The sequence below is a fragment of the Triturus cristatus genome, chromosome 9 (genome assembly GCF_964204655.1).
Source record: "Triturus cristatus chromosome 9, aTriCri1.1, whole genome shotgun sequence".
Classification (NCBI taxonomy): domain Eukaryota; kingdom Metazoa; phylum Chordata; class Amphibia; order Caudata; family Salamandridae; genus Triturus; species Triturus cristatus.
In genome coordinates this window covers 1,227,589,400-1,227,605,340 of record NC_140592.1, presented here as the reverse complement: position 1 = coordinate 1,227,605,340, position 15,941 = coordinate 1,227,589,400, and the positions used below count along the sequence as shown (strand labels likewise).

The 15,941-nt window shown below is 49.6% G+C and overlaps 1 protein-coding gene across 4 annotated transcripts in view; it reads left to right on the top strand.

Moving 5' to 3' along the window:
• RYR3 (ryanodine receptor 3) overlaps window positions 1-15,941 on the top strand; it is a 2,047,168-nt gene that overhangs the window by 995,139 nt on the left and 1,036,088 nt on the right. For 2 of the 4 annotated variants that reach the window (XM_085627314.1, XM_085627312.1), the window contains 2 exons: window positions 5,467-5,581; window positions 7,019-7,148. In XM_085627314.1, the coding sequence (XP_085483440.1) occupies window positions 5,467-5,581; window positions 7,019-7,148 (245 nt within the window). Of the gene's footprint in view, window positions 1-5,466; window positions 5,582-7,015; window positions 7,149-15,941 lie in introns of all 4 variants that reach the window. The other 2 variants (XM_085627313.1, XM_085627311.1) reach the window with 1 other exon arrangement.

Here is a 15,941-nt window from a genome sequence, read left to right as displayed (position 1 = left end):
CTCCATTTGGCAGGTTTTTTGGTGAAAAAGATGAAGGCCATTTTATGGGCTCCATGGGTTGGATTGTAATAGATGTCCATTATTAATGTTTCTGGATGATCTTTGAGGAAGTTGTGCTTGAATTGTTTTGAATTTTTTGCCGCTGATTTGGAGACATTACGTGGAAGTTTAGTGCAGAATGTGTTAGGTCCATGCCGCTCCATGATAGAGTTGCAGTGGGTCACTGGTGAGAGGTAGTACTGTAGTATTAGCAGATTAGGCTGTCAGAGTAGCCAGGGGTTCCCCGGACGCCTGGAACGTGGTGGGGAACCATTACTGACAGGTGGTCGTACCGGTAAGAAGGTGCTGTGTAGACAAAAGGGTGCTAGCATCCACATAGAGTCTCCGTTTATACCAGCATATACATTCCGTAACAGTGAAAGTACAGTGTTGTACTAGATATAGACACAATATTGACGTAGGAAAGGCAAAATCAATTGATAGGATGTGCATATAGTTGTGGTAGATGCCCAGACTGATTCAACTAAAAAGCAGGGGTACAGTATAAAAAGCAGGTGTACAGTACCAGGGTCTGATCTGAATATTTAAGTAAATCTCGTTGTGCAGTAAGGTAGCAGTGTCTGGTCACAGGGTGTTGACGAAAGCATAGTAAATAGTGAATAGAAGTGATTCTGTTGCTTCTAGTCCTTGGTGTAGTGTTTTGGGAGAAGAAAAAAAAAGTCACTGTAAGGATCACAAGAGTGTTCCACCATGTCTGCCCAGATTTTGTGGAGCATCTGGCTGAGGTAGGGTTATAATGGGGGTGTGTGGTCCTTCCTCACTTTTGGTGGCCTTCCCTGAGGGGAATGGCCGCAGTCCTGCAACTGTAGGTAAGGTGTGTACAAGGCCTACAGCAACTTTTATTTTCCACCTCGGAGATGTCTGTATTGATTTATTTAGGGCAGTTCTGCCATAGTTTTCATCGAATTGCACTGAGGAGTAGGGGAGGCTGTGCCTGACCAAAGATGGCCAACGCGCTCCCATTCTGAGGTCTTTCTTTACTGTCGATGAAAGGTCTCGGTAGTTGGTGAAACTGGGAAAAGCCACCCTCACCCCCATGTATATCGCAGGAGGGTTTGTGGAGACTCGGGAATTAGGCAGCCCAATCCACTGTGGTCTCCAGCGGGGGAGAGGTGTCCAGAGAGTCTCCGAGGACCCCGAGGTTATGCTTTTGCAAGGAAATATGGCATTTTCCACATGTCCATGCACTATGATTTTTGTAAGGTTACTTTTTTATTATTATGTTTGTGACTTTCATACAATGGGTAAGTTTAGATGAATCAAAGAATTTTTTTATGCTTTGAGAATTACTCACATGGGCCCAATGTACTATTCTCATTCACAAACTATGAATGTGCAATTTGCACACCAACTGGTTTGCGAAACGGAATGCAGTCCGGTAGTGCGATGTGGGTAGTGATATGTTGCATTCCACATTGGACGTTTGCAGAGGGTAGAAAAATTACAACTTGTAACCATTACTTTTGTGAGCAGTAAAGAATTTTAAGAACCGACCTCAGTACTAGCAGGTCAGTTCTGAAAATTCGGAATCATAGTGCGTTGCAATCCAACCTACCTCGTGATTATTAATAAGGTGAGTCACAAATTGTGCCTCACCACAATTGGAGACCATCACAGGGATGGTGGTCGTCGTGAGTCAGCAGGCCACCATGTCTGTGATTGCTTTTAAATAAAGCAAACAATTTTATATGCTGGCCATTTTCCAAGAAAATGAAGTTTAATGAAGTTTCCCTTGGATCACTGCCCACTGTTCAACTAAGGGCCTAATTCACAAAGGTAAATATATACTTTTGCGTAAGTTTACTATTTTTTTCGTATTCACAAACTACAAGTTCAATTATTCCAATAGTAAGTTTACGGCTGCAGTGACTCTGCAGTCGGGGTGGAGAACGATAGGCCTATGGAATATCTGGCTTGTTTGCGATAGAGTAACCATCCTCCAAACTCTAAATCAGGCCCAAAGGTCTGCCCATGACAAGGTGGTGAATGTGTGCAGAGTGCAGCCATGAGAGCTACTCCCAAGCTTCAGGTGTGTGTGGCTGGCCTTCTTTTACCTCAAAGACGTCCAACAGGAGGATCTTGGAATTCCCATCCGATGGTGAGGCTCTATTTCAATCTGCAGCAGATGAGGTTCTAAGTCAGTGCAAAACAGGTGACCCAGCTCGCTCTGAAGGTGGGTGCATTGCACTTACCTCCACACAGCTACTATTTTAATTTTCAGTAAATCTCACAGCTCCCTGTGCAAAATGGGCACGGAAAAGAAAACTATGATATTTGGAAACATAGGGTTAGTTTTTAGTTTGCTTCATGGTGCAATCTGTGACCTCATTACAAAAGCTGGGAAACTGAAACTGTGTGTGAACTGATTTGCTTTTCCTATGCGACTCTTGTGCTGATAATTGAAGGGGCCACCACCTTCACTTACATTTTGAATTTCTCCTTGGTTCAAAAAGAAAGAAATTCCATGTGTGTCCTGTTCAGTTACCTTCTAAATATAGTAAAGAACCCCGGCAAATTTAGAGGCAGGGGCACAAACCCCTGCAGCCCCTGCAATGCAGGGTGATGCACCAACACTCCAGCCCCCCCCCCCCAGCCTCCCACCCCCCAACGCTTTAAGGGGGCTCCATTCAGCCTAAGTTCAAGGAATATCTGTGAGATATGTTAGACTCCGGGGCCCCTCATCATAATTCTGCCAGAGGACCTCATCATTTTGCTTAACTCCACTGCTTAGAGGATGGCACAGCTAAACCCCTAAACACAAGCAAACAGAGGCACACACACACAAACAGCCCGAAGTTATTTTCAGCACAAAAAAGAAGGGTTTAAGATTGTAGAGAAAAACCTTTCCTAGAAACTACAATGATTCCTGAATGTGAAGGTGGTCCTGAACACTACTGACATCTTAGAGACAAAATGTAGATAGTAGTGAAAAAAAACATATATTTTGCAAGCGGAAGGGAGCAGATCAACATGTCAAAGAAAAAGAAGCCGATTGTTCCTATGCAAAGGGAAAGAGAGAGTAAAGATAAGGTAGGAGAGGAGAACACGTGTAAAAGAAGAAAGCAGAAGATATTAAAGTGAGGGTAAGAATAAGCGAAGAAAAGAAGGCAAAGAGGGAAGGAAAATGGAAAAGAGAAACAAAGAGGGAAAGGCAGGAAAAATGATTTTGTGACAGAGAGGAGTGAGAACAAATGTGTCAAAGAGGGAAAGAATAAAAAAGAATGATATGTGGGAAGAGGATGAGGAAGAGCAGGATGAACAGAGGAAAGGGAGAAGAGTGAGAAAGACTGACAAGGAATAGAGATAAGAGGTATAGCGATGGCAAGATAGTGTGGATGAGAATGAGAATTGGAGAAAGGACGAAGAGTGGGGGGTACTAGGGAGTGGTAAGGACAGAAGGCAGTAGACGAACACAAAAAGAGACCTGAGAATACTGTCGAGAGGGTGAGTGGGTGACGCTGTGGAAATAGAGGAATCACATCATAGTGGAGAAGAGAGAAAAGGGAATGTAACATGTTCCTGAACAGGTAGGGGAGAGAACTGATAGAAGAGAGATACAGAAATGGAGTGCACTTGAGGAACAGACAGTGAGGAAAAAGGAATACGAAAATGTGCAAAGCCAGATTGACAGGAAATCCTGCGGTGTAGGATGCACCTGATACTCAATGATATGGAGTGCAAACATCGAAGCATATACTCGAGCAATCAGAAGCATTATCCCTTTGTCCCTGTTATATTTAGAACTAAATTTGATTTGCTAGGCAGGTAATTTACCGTAGGAACAACTTCTGGAGACATATTGGAAGCAGTGTACTCCCACAAAAGCACTTTCATGCATGTAAACTATATACAAGTATGCTGTAAACAGTGGGAATACATGACCTCCAGCATTTCTTTTACCATTGAATTATAACCACTGATAAACACTGTAGTTAATATTTTTGGGAAAACACTGCAAAATACCCAGTGGTATTGGAAAAAAAGTAAAATCTGAAAAAGATAGCCTGCAAGTAGCTTACCAAACCCTTATTTCGCTTAATGCAATGTGATGGTGTCCCACTCGAGAGCGACGCCGACCGACCAACATGGCCACCACCGAAACAGAAACAGGAAGTGGGGTTGACACTCTAGCGTCTGTAACGGAACCAGCGCCCGAGACGGCTGAAAAGCACAGCAGGCATCCGGAATGGGGTTCAGCTGTGTCGGAGCGGGAAGAGGAGGAGGACGCAACCGAAGCCGGACTGGAGGACAGGCAGAAGAACACGACCCGGAGGGAAGCAGAGGAGGACGCCGAGGAGGTGCACGCCGGAGGAACAGAGCGGGAGCCACGCACCAGCAAAGAGGAGACAGCAAGGGAAAACAGCTCCAGGAGCGCAGCCCCCGGGACCATTGCACTCCCCGACGACAAGGAGGCTTGGTCACCCAACACCACGGCCCAGGAGGGTCGTGGAAGCAGGCAAGTACCCGCTGCATCCTCAGGGCTTGTCCAGGGGCTGTGGGCTCGTATAAGGGGGTATCACTGGAATCACCACTTGTTTTCCCTCACATTAGGCACGACACACTAGGGACTGGTGACGGTGCACTTGCCCTCCCCATGTGCTTAAATATTTAAATAGAAGCCTAAGTCCGTGTTGTTTTCTTTTTCTTTTGGGTCCACGCTCGCCTATCACGAAATGAAGCTTGGAGCAGAGAGACAAGGAGTCTGCCGTGAAGGGCCCCACACCTGCGTTATGTTTATCCTATACTGACTGCCTATTACTACTTGCAAGATCACACTTATGTCAATGAGTAAAACCCTGAATCTCTAAAAATAAACCAGAACTACAAATCTATATAGTTTGGGACTAATTTAGTTTGGGGACTACTTTAGCACTGGAGAAGGGAGGGGTGACCGACTGCTGAGAACTTCCCGACCACATGCAAGTTACTGTTTTCAGATATTTCCCTTTCCTCCTTTTTTGCAGCACTTCAAGGACTAAGAACACAAAATAATTGAGTGTGTAATTCAGTGGTGTATGTTTTGACAGCTTCAGTCATAATATGTGGTACACACTATTCAAAATCACAAAATAGCAAAAAGATAAGAATGGAAGGGGTCAGAACTCTGTCTCTAATGTTCAAACATTTTTCATAACAGAAGGCTCCTGACTGTGACCACCTGACTTTACTACAACATGAGCAGAGCTGATAAAAAATATATATTGTTTCAATTTTCAGGGGATTTCTCTTGCCAAACTCCACAACCCACTCATTAGCCGTCACACATTTCAATTATCCATAAACATTTGTTTCAGTATTCCTAGGTAATCCTTACTGTGCTAAGGCAATTCATAAACGCATTGGCTCGTTTACTATGCCATAAGGTTTGCAGGTGACTTAAGCTTTCTTCTTTGTCGGTCACCTTAGGGACATCATGAACAACAAGGTCTTCTACCAGCACCCCAACCTCATGCGTGTGCTAGGCATGCACGAAACCGTGATGGAGGTGATGGTGAATGTATTAGGAGGGGACAAGTCTCAGGTAGGTCTGCGAAGTTTGCTGCGTGTTCTGCCAGCTTGCTCAAACGATTTCTTCTCTGGTGTCTGTTCTTTCTATGTATAATTCTCTTTCATTTGACAACTTTTTTTTAATTAATTGTTCTGATTTGATTTTATTAGTTTCTCAATATTTGCTTGTGATCAGCTCGATATGGTTCAAAGACCTTTCTATGAAAGTTAGTGCAAGAACCCAAACGTATATTAGTGTTCTTCGTCAGTATGGCATAGGTTGCTTAACATTAAATGGAAAAAGAACAGTTGATGGACAGAATGAAGAACAATGTCATACATTCACCCCAGTACAGAGACCCGGGCCTAAATCCATTATTTTTTGCTCCCCATTCCAGTTTGAACCCAACCATATGCAAATCAGTCTTGATCCTGAACCCAATGGGAACAGTCCAGCCTGAAGTGCCAGGCCAGGTCCTCTCTGGACTGGAAACAAGCATCCTAGGACTGGTTTCGGGGTTTCGCCTCTCTTCAGCCAGGATAGCTTGACTCCAGTGGCATGGAGAGCACGGGACCCACGTCTGGGCATACCCGTCCCACTCTGGGTGACAAATGCAAAAAGAACAGTTGATGGACAGAATACAGAGCAATGTGATAATTCACCCCAGCACAGAGATCTGAGCCTAAAGCCATTGTTTTTTTGCTCCCCATGCCATCCCAGTTTGAACCCAGCCATATGCAAATTAGTCTTGATCCTGCGCCCAATGGGAACAGTCCAGCCCGAACTGCCAATTGTATGTCTTTTGCCAACATTAAATGGAAGCACCCCATACTCCAGTGAGCACCATGCAGCCCTTGCGTGGAGTCAGACTTTAGTTTTGGTGATATTTGTTCTGTTTGTGTCAGAAGTACTCAGAAACTATCACAGTGATTCTGCAGCTACAACCCCCTTCAAATGCTCCGCCTAGATTCACCAGACTTCTACAGAGCAGTCCTCTTACTGTTGTTGAAGTCTCAGCTGCTCTCACTTGTAGCAAATATTGGGAGAATTACCTTCGAAAGAACCACAAGAGCAAACAAGCTCACAAAATCTCCACATGTGACTATGTGATTATTTATTAAGCCACATTGAGCAAAAAAAGAGCCAATGCCACTTAGAAGCGTGCTTGGCAATACTGAAGGCAAGCAGTGTTCTGAAGTGACACTCAGTCCTCCCCAGGCAATCCTGGCTAATTGGCACCTAAAATGAGCTGGGGTTCAATGGGCACCTGAGATAAGGTGAGGTTCTGCTGCAATGAACATTTGTTGATGTTTGCTAATGATTGTCTTGAAGTCTAAGGCACCTTAAGGCCTCTTTGTTAGCATGTTCATACAGTGGTAATCTCACATGTATTTCTGTAAGATTGCAGGAACTGTGAGCATTCTAACTGCTAACATTATCTTTACTTTCTTTCTTGATTTCCTACAGCAGATCGCATTCCCCAAGATGGTGGCCAGCTGTTGTCGCTTCCTTTGCTACTTTTGCCGGATCAGCCGACAGAATCAGAAAGCCATGTTTGAGCATCTTAGCTATCTGCTGGAGAACAGTAGTGTTGGACTAGGTACGTCATGTCTATGTAGCCTGTGAAGCTTCAGAAGTTTACAAGACTTCAGTTATCTACCTGACTCATAGTGGAGGAGGATTGACAAATAGCGAAGGGGAAAGAGCATGTTGATGGAATGGGGTTTCTGAGGCTGAAGCCTATGCTTGGGTTAACATGATGCACACAGTGAAGACCTGACCCATATCAAGGCTAGTGCACCCACAAACACAAGCTCTAGGTTTAAAGTGGACTGACTGGCATTTTATGCGTTTGTTCAATATTATGTTTTTACAAGGTATTTCCTGTGATGCCAATTGAATAAAGGCAATAGTGCAACCTCCAGTGTGTTATTTATGTTATGTTATATACAGATTTGTAGGATGCACTATCCCGGGAGGGTATCCTGGCACTGAGCAGGCGAGACTCTAGCCAAATCTAGGGCCTAGTGGGACTACTTGTCAAACCATGTCATCAGCTTCTTGCAGACTTCAAGAAGTGAGGAGGAGGCTCTTATAAGAGACAGCATGTCGCTCCACGCATCTGATAGAAACTTCTACATGCAGAACCTTGCCATAGAATTATCTCCTGGCATCAGAGTGGATCCGGAAATTTTTCGTGAGCCGTACTCCTGCGCACAGTTAGGTGGTGTCGTTCGGCTCTGCATGGCATCGTCCATGCCCGAACTGACTTGCGCGGTGACTATACAGGTGCCACCCAAGCGCACTGATTTCAGTTATTTTCTTTCTTTCTACACCTGTGAGCACAGATCTAGAGAGAGCTACCCTGTCAGTAACTTTTTGACTGTGCTTTTTTGAGTTCTTCTCCTGGTGTGACAGGGAGATATCCACTAGGAAGATCGGCTTCCAGCCCTGCAGAGCCTGTCCCCAACAGATGCCGGTGACAGACCTACATCTTGTTTGCCTCTGGCCTGGAGTGCCACCACAAAGCAACGACCTGCGCAGATTTCTACTCCATGCACTCCAAGGCCTTGAGGGAGCGGTCCCTCGAACTTCTTGCTGTCAGATATGTGATGCTGCCATGGTCTCAATCCCAGTTGAGAGGAAGATCAAAGGATTGGTCACGGAATCCAAGATCCTCGTTGCATTTGAAGTTGTCAGCCCACTTGGGTAAGTCCCAGAAAAAGAAGAAAAGTAAGAAGTAGAAGGGGTCTTTGACTACGCCCCGTCTGTGGCGGTCTTCAGACGTGACAAGGGAGCATCATCACTCGAGGGCAAGCTCCGCAATTCAGCCTGCACTTGGGCTGACTTTGCGTCTCCCCGAGTTTCCAGGATCCAGAGTGACTCCCACTCCACTTCAAGAGTTTTATGAGGCCATACAGCTTATATTTGAGTGGGCCGCTCCTTACAGTGCTCCTTTTAGCCCTGTGGGTTCAAGAGTGGCCCCTACTGATTCCACGCTGGCAGCTCTGCCTTGGCACCTGTCTGATCCCTTGGATCTATAGATGGATCCAGACCACCGACGGCTGTAACATCTCAACCTTCCCCAATGCCGGCTGTGCCCTCTGGCAGCACCATTCTCATTTTAATCCCTGACTCTGACTCCGACACAGAGGTGCGTCCTCCGACGTTGACTACAGCGCTGACTGTAGCCATGGCTTCCAGGCCACAGCCTAAGCTCTATATGGGCTTGGACTCGGGTAGAATTTTGAGGGGTCACTGGACCCTGAAGATAACCAGCCCTTTAGATACCAACGTGGACTGGTGTGAGAACATGATGGAGGCATGGACTCAACACTTCTCCAGATACTGGCATGCTTTCTCCCACTACTGTGGCTTTGGAGGAGGGAACATCATTTGCAATGGTGGTGGTGGTAAGTCCTGGACCTTAGCCTATCCTCAGTGGCAGTCAAGGCAAATGTCTTGACAGATGTTCTTCAGCCGGGAGTAGCCTCTTCAGACCCACTTCTCCCATTTAATGAAGCCCTTACAGACGTCCTGCTTGGAACCTGGTCCAAGCCCAGCACAGGGGCTCCTGTGAACAGCATGATTGCCCGCCGCCACCACCCCACCCAGGGACCCCAATTTTCTCACTCAACACCCTACTCCAAGCCTCCACTTCCCATGTAAATGCTGGTACATTCCCTACCGCCCCACCAGATAGGGGATCTAAGAGGCTAGACACCTTAGGTAAGAAGTTGTTTTTTTTCCACCAGCCTGGCACTGTGGTCCGTGAACACCATGTGCCTAGAGGGCTGTTACCTCCATGCTGTGTGGGATTCGGTTGTGCAGGTGCTGCTCATGGTTCCAGAGAAAGCCTCTAAACCCTTCTTGTTTTGCACTCTTACCACCATGGGCCCCCAGTGGTAGGCAGGATACACCATTAACTGCCTCACTGGAGGTCGATAACGTCAGACCAATGGGTTCTTCATGACTACCCCTCCACCCATGCCACCTTTTTGGGACAGGCTGATGGAGGACCAGGAAGCGATGGCTGTCTTGTCCAAAAGAGCCATTGAGAAGGTGCCTACTCCAGAGGTAGGTTGTGGTTTCTATTCCTGCTACTTTCTGGTGCTCAAGAAGGACAGAGGTTTTCATCCTATCATTGACCTGCGCCTTCTCAATGTCTTCCTCAAGAAGAAATTCAAAATGCTCATGCTCGCTCAAGTCCTGTCATCCCTGGACCCAGAAGACTGGATGGTTGCATTGGACTTGTAGGACACATACTTCGACAATCCCGTCCTGCCTGCCCACTGACATTACCTGCGGTTCACAGTGGGCCACAAGCACTTTCAGTTTGCCTTACCAGGGTCCCTCGGGTGTTGCATGTAATTTGCAGAGATCAGGGGTGCCATCTTCTCCTATCTCGATGACTAGCTGTTGAAAGGTGGGCTTGCGCCAGGCTGTTATCTCCCACCTCCAGACTAAGCTGGACCTCCTGCTTTCACTGGGGTTCACTATCAGCATACCAAAGTCACACCTGACTCCCTCTGATGCTCCGTTCCATCAGAGCTGTTCTTGACCCAGCGCAGTTCTCTCCTCCTAAATGGTGAGTCCAGGATATTTAGGGTATAATAGCGATGTTTCAGCCTCTAGCCTGGATTTCAGTAAGGCTGACTCTGAGGCTGCTGGGACGCATGGCCTTGTGCAGCCTGCTTGTGGCAGATGCCTACGCGCATATGCAGGCTCTGCCGTGCGACCTAAAGTTCCAGTGGGCGCAGCATCAGGGGACTCTCTCCGATATGGTCCAAATAACGCAGGGAACTGAAAAAGATCTGCAGTGGTGGTTAACGAACCACAATTGGGTCAGCAGCAGACCACTCTCTCTTTGCCAGCCAGATTTCAAATTGGTAATGGATGTATCACTCCTGGAATGGGATGGCCATCTGGGAGCGCTGGAGATCAGAGGCATTTGATCTCTGGCAGAATCCAGACTCTAGATCAACCTTCTGGACCTCTGAGTGATCCAGCTGGCATTAAAAGCCTTTCTACCTTCTATCAAGGGTAGGATAGTGCAAGTGTTCATGGACAATACCACCGTCATGTGGCACTGCAGCAAGCAGCTGGGTGGGGTCATGGAACCTTTGTCAAGACGCCCTGCTCTCTGAATACCAGGGTGGACAAACTCAGCCGAAGATGCCTAACAGATCATGAATGACGTCTCTATCCGGTGGTTGTGCAAGGTTGTTTTCAGCAGTGGGGAGAGCCTTGGTTAGATTTGTTCACCACCGTTTAACGCGCATTGTCAGCTGTCCTGCGCGCTAGAGTTTCCACGGCGGCTCTCGCTGGGAGTATCTTTTCGTCTCAAGTGAAGCTCAGGCCTCCTGTACGCCTTCCCACCTATACCACTCGTGTGCAAAGTTCTCAAGAAGATCAGAAATGACTGGGCCAAGTAATCCTTGTGGCTCCAGACTGGGCTCGCAGTGTTTGGTATACCGAGCTGCTGATCATGGCCATCAGTCCTCCGATTAGGCTGCCCCTTCAGGAGGAACCTCTGTCACAGCAGCAGGGGAGTGTCTCCCCCTGAACCTGTCAATGTTCCACCCTCATGCACGGAGATAGAGCATCAACAATTGACAGTTTTTGACATTCCACACCCAAAACAGTATACACCAGGCATTAGGGTAAGTTTGTGACGTGGTGTGCAGAGAAAAAGGTTGACCCTCCTTCTGCTAACCGTTCTCAGGTCCTTCTCTTTATCCTTTCCCTTGCCCAACAGGGCTCTGCTCTGGCACCTTAAAGGGCTATTTAAAGGGCTGTCTTTTTGCTATCTCAGCTTTACTGTGGTTGCCTGACTAGCCATCTCTCTTCTGATCCCCTATTTTACATAGGTTCTTGAAAGGTTTGCAATATATTTTTCCTTCTTCCCCCTTCATCATGCCTCAGTGGGACCATAATATAGACCTGATGTTCTTGGTAGGTGCTCCTTTTGAGCCTCTGCACAACTGTCCACTCAGACTCCTTATCATAAAGATTGCCTTCCTGGTAGCAGTAACATCTGCCCGGAGGATCAGTGAGCCTCAGGCTTTGTCATCCAAGACTCAATACCTGAACATCTACCTCGAGAAGCTGGTTCTTCGCACTAGAGCTTCTTTCTGCCAAAAGTGGTTACTCCTTTTCATGTACACCAGTCCACCACCCTGCCTGCTTTTTACACCCTGCCACATCCCTCTAAGGAAGAGGAGCAACTCCACTAAATGAACCCAAAAAGAGCGTTGTCGTTATACCTTGACTGCACAAGAGAGTTTTGGGTGGACTACCAACTCTTCTTGGGCTTGTTGGAGCGAAGAAGAATAAGTCCGTGCAGGAGCGGACTGTCTCACAATGGATCGTGCTCTGCATTAAGATCTGCTGCACATTGGTAAAGAAGCATCCGCCTGAGGGTTTGCGTGCTCATTCCACCAGAGCTACGGTCTCGACCACTGTGTAAGCATGCAGAGTTCCGGTCCTTGATATCTGCATTGAGCAACGTGGGCTTTTCTACACATATTCATGATGCTCTATTGCCTGAACAGTCAGGTCTGTCGGCACTTTGCTCATTCGGTCCTTCAGGACTTTCTAGTATGACTCAGTTTCCCAGACCCACCTCCGGGGAGGTATTGTTTAGGTATCTATTCTAAGGTAAGGAATCTGCAGCTAGAAGTCTCTATCAGATGAACATGTTACTTACCTTCGGTAACACCTTCTCTGGTAGAGACTCTATCTAGCCACAAACTCCTTATGACCCACCCATTCTCCCTGCTCTGCAAACTGATTTTTAGGATCTGAAAGAAACACGTTAGTTAGATTCCTTACCTTAGAATATCCCCAGGCGTCAGGCTGGATCCGGAAAGATTTTTCGGCAGCTGTACCCCTGCGCGTCGCTAGGCATCGTCTGCGGCTCCGCGTCCGTCGTCGGCGTCGTGAACGCCGGGATGACGTCGTCGGAGTACTTAGACACCGCCCTCGCGCGCTGACGTCAGATCTTCTTTTTTCCGTGCCAGCAAGCGCAGATCCGGGAAGAGCGTACCCTTAGTCATTTTTTGACTAACTTTTTGGACATTTTTGTCTATCTTTTTCGAATCGACTTCGACTCCTGGTGCCGGTAGGGATGCCCGGGTTCAAGCTGTGTGACATCTGTCACCGACTGATGTCGGTTACCGACCCCCACCATCGGTGTCTCTACTGTCTTGGGGCCGACCACGATGACCAGTCGTGCCCCGACTGCCAGGCCTTGACCTCGAAAGCTAGGCGGGAGCGGTCTGGCAAGCTCCTCGAGATCTGGCAGTCGGCTCGGCGCCGCTCGAGGTCCCGGTCGAGGAGGAAGTCGAGAGACCGGTTGCGGAGCTGCAGTCATCACTGCTCGTCGGGATCCAAGTCCTCGCACTCAGGTAAGTCGAGGCATAGTAAAAAGAAGTCGAAGAAGCAACATCGCTCTTCTGACTCCCCTCGCTGGTCGCGTGACTCACCCGAGGGTACGGGTGGCACCACCCGCGCGGCTCCACCGGAGCCACAGGAGTCGCATCCGGCCCCACACCTTCCGGTCCCTGGGCTTCATGCGACTCCGGGCGAGATTCGGGACTTCCTCGTGGCCATGAGGAGTCTCTTTCTGCCGTCGAGGCCTGCCGGCGGCCCTCCGGGCCCCGCAGGTCCGACTGGGGGTCCTATCGAGCCGGCGGCTTCGACCCCGGCGCCGTCGTCAACTTCGGTCCCGACGCCACAGGCCCCAGTGGGATCCAGGCCTGGATCCCGGTCGACGCCAGTTGACCTTACGACTCCTCCGCTGGTGCCGACCCCCATGGTGTCACTCCCGGCACCGTCCTCGGACGACGCCGTCCCTAGTTTCAGCCCCGGTCCGGGTCCGGCGTCGGAGCCTTTCATCTATGACCGTCTCCGTCATTTATGACTGTTTACCAGGACACGGATGAACAGGGGGACTGGGAGGGGTCTGAGGACCCTCTGGCACAGTAGTGTCAATTAAGTCAGTACTGGGCAGATGAGCCAGGGAACGCCAGTGGTTTAGACACTTTGCCTGACACTGGTTTCATCTCTCCTCCTTCCGTGGCTACGGAGGAGGGTGCTACTTATGCTGTGGTGCTGCGCAGGGCGGCCCAGGTTTTGCGTCTGGAGCTCCCTGCAGCGGCCGTGAGGACTAACATCCTCACTGAGGTGCTTCAACCGCCAGTAAGCTCTTCTGTGGGATACGGTGGTGGACGTGCTGCCCCAGTGTCCAAAGGAGGCCAGGACACGGCTCGCCCAGGCTCTTGCTGAGGGGCGTGATGCAGCACGGTATTCCATCAGATGTGGACTTGACACCACGGACTTGCTGGGTAGAGCGATTGCAACGACGGTGGCGATTCGTCGTCACGCCTGGCTGAGGTCCACAAACTTTTCAGGGGATGTCCAGAGCACTCTCTTGGACATGCCCTTTGATGGCCGTCTCCTTTTTGGCGACAAAGCAGATAGCGCGCTGGAGAGCTTTAAGGACTCCAGGGCTATGGCCAAGTCCTTGGGCCTCTCGGCCCAGCGCCAGCAAACTTCTTCTTTTCGCCCCTTTCGTGGCCAAGGAAGGGGCGCCCCCGCACGTTCGTCCAGCCACAGGCCGCAGAACCAGCCTCAATATGGTCACGGACATGGATTCCGCCGTGGCGGAGCAGGGGAACGAAGAGCCAGTCAGTCCACATCTGCTCCCGCAGCATCTGCCTCAAAGCCTTCCTAGTCCGAGCTTTCAGGCCCATTTCACGCCAGTGGGAGGCAGAGTTCGCCATCACCTGCTCCACTGACGTACCATCACTTCGGACAGGTGGGTGCTGCAAATCGTCCGAAGGGGCTACTCCCTACCCTTCGAGGCGACCCCTCCAGCCATGCCACCGCAGTACCACTGCATGTCGGGGAATCACTTGCAGCTTCTGCAGGAGGAAGTTACGGCCCTCTTGCCAAGGGGGTCATCGAGCGCGTTCCTGGCCCAGAAGTAGGACAGGGTTGTTACTCTCACTACTTTCTGGTTCCCAAGAAAGGCAAAGGGGGCCTACGCCCTATCTTGGACCTCCGGAGCATCAACGCCTTCCTCCAGAAGGAGAAGTTCAAGATGCTGACTTTAGCTCAGGTTCTGACTGCCCTAAACCCTGGAGACTGGATGGTAGTGTTGGACTTGCAGGAAGCTTATTTCCACATCCCTGTCCTGCCGGCCCACTGGCGTTACCTACGGTTCACGGTAGACCACAAGCACTTTCAGTTTACCGTGCTCCCCTTCGGCCTCACCAGTGCCCCTCGGGTGTTCACGAAAGTGATGGCGGTGGTCGCAGCTCATCTGCACAGATTAGGGGTTCCAGTCTTCCCATATCTCGACGACTGGTTGTTGAAGGCAGGCTCGCCCCGATCAGTCGTCTCCCACCTCCAGACTACAGCCGACCTCCTGCATTCGCTGGGGTTCTCCATCAACATGCCGAAGTCACATCTGAGTCTCTCCCAGAAGCTCCTCTTCATCAGAGCGGTTCTGGACTCGGCGCAGTTTCGGGTCTATCCTCCCTAACAGTGGGTCTGGGATATTCAGGCTCTGATTCCGATCTTTCAGCCTTTATCCCGAGTTTCGGTCAGGATGGCCCTACGGCTGCTGGGTCTGATGGCCTCCTGCATCCTGCTGGTACATCACGCCAGGTGGCGGATGTGGGCTCTGCAGTGGGACCTGAAGTTCCAGTGGGCTCAACATCAGGGCAACCTGTCCGACCACGTCCTGATCTCTGAGGGCACTGCAAGACTGTTGCAGTGGTGGCTCACGGACCGCGATTGGGTTAGTGGCAGATCCCTCTCCTTACCCCAACCGGAGAACGTAGTGGTGATGGATGCGTCCCTCGTGGGATGGGGGGCCCACATAGGAGAGGCGGAGATCAGAGGCCTCTGGTCTCTGGCGGAGACCCAGCTCCATATCAACCTATTGGAGCTGCGGTCGATCCGGCTTGCACTGAAGGCATTCCTTCCCTCTGTCCGGGGAAGTGTAGTGCAGTTGTTCACGGACAACACCACCGCCATATGGTATTGCAACAAACAGGGTGGGGTGGGGTCGTGGACCCTTTGTCAGGAGGCTCTGCACCTCTGGACATGGCTGGAACATCAGGGCATCACCCTGGTGGTTCAACACCTGGTGGGCTCTCTGAACGCCAGGGCGGACGAGCTCAGCCGCTGGTGCATGATGGATCACGAGTGGCATCTGAACTCGGACGTGGCGCAAGGCCTCTTTCGGCAGTGGGAAGAGCCTTGGTTAGATCTATTCGCCACCGAAGAGAACACACAATGTCATCAGTTCTGCGCGTTGGAGTTTCCAAGGCGGCACTCGCTCGGAGACTCCTTTCGCCGCAAGTAGAGTTGCGGTCTGTTA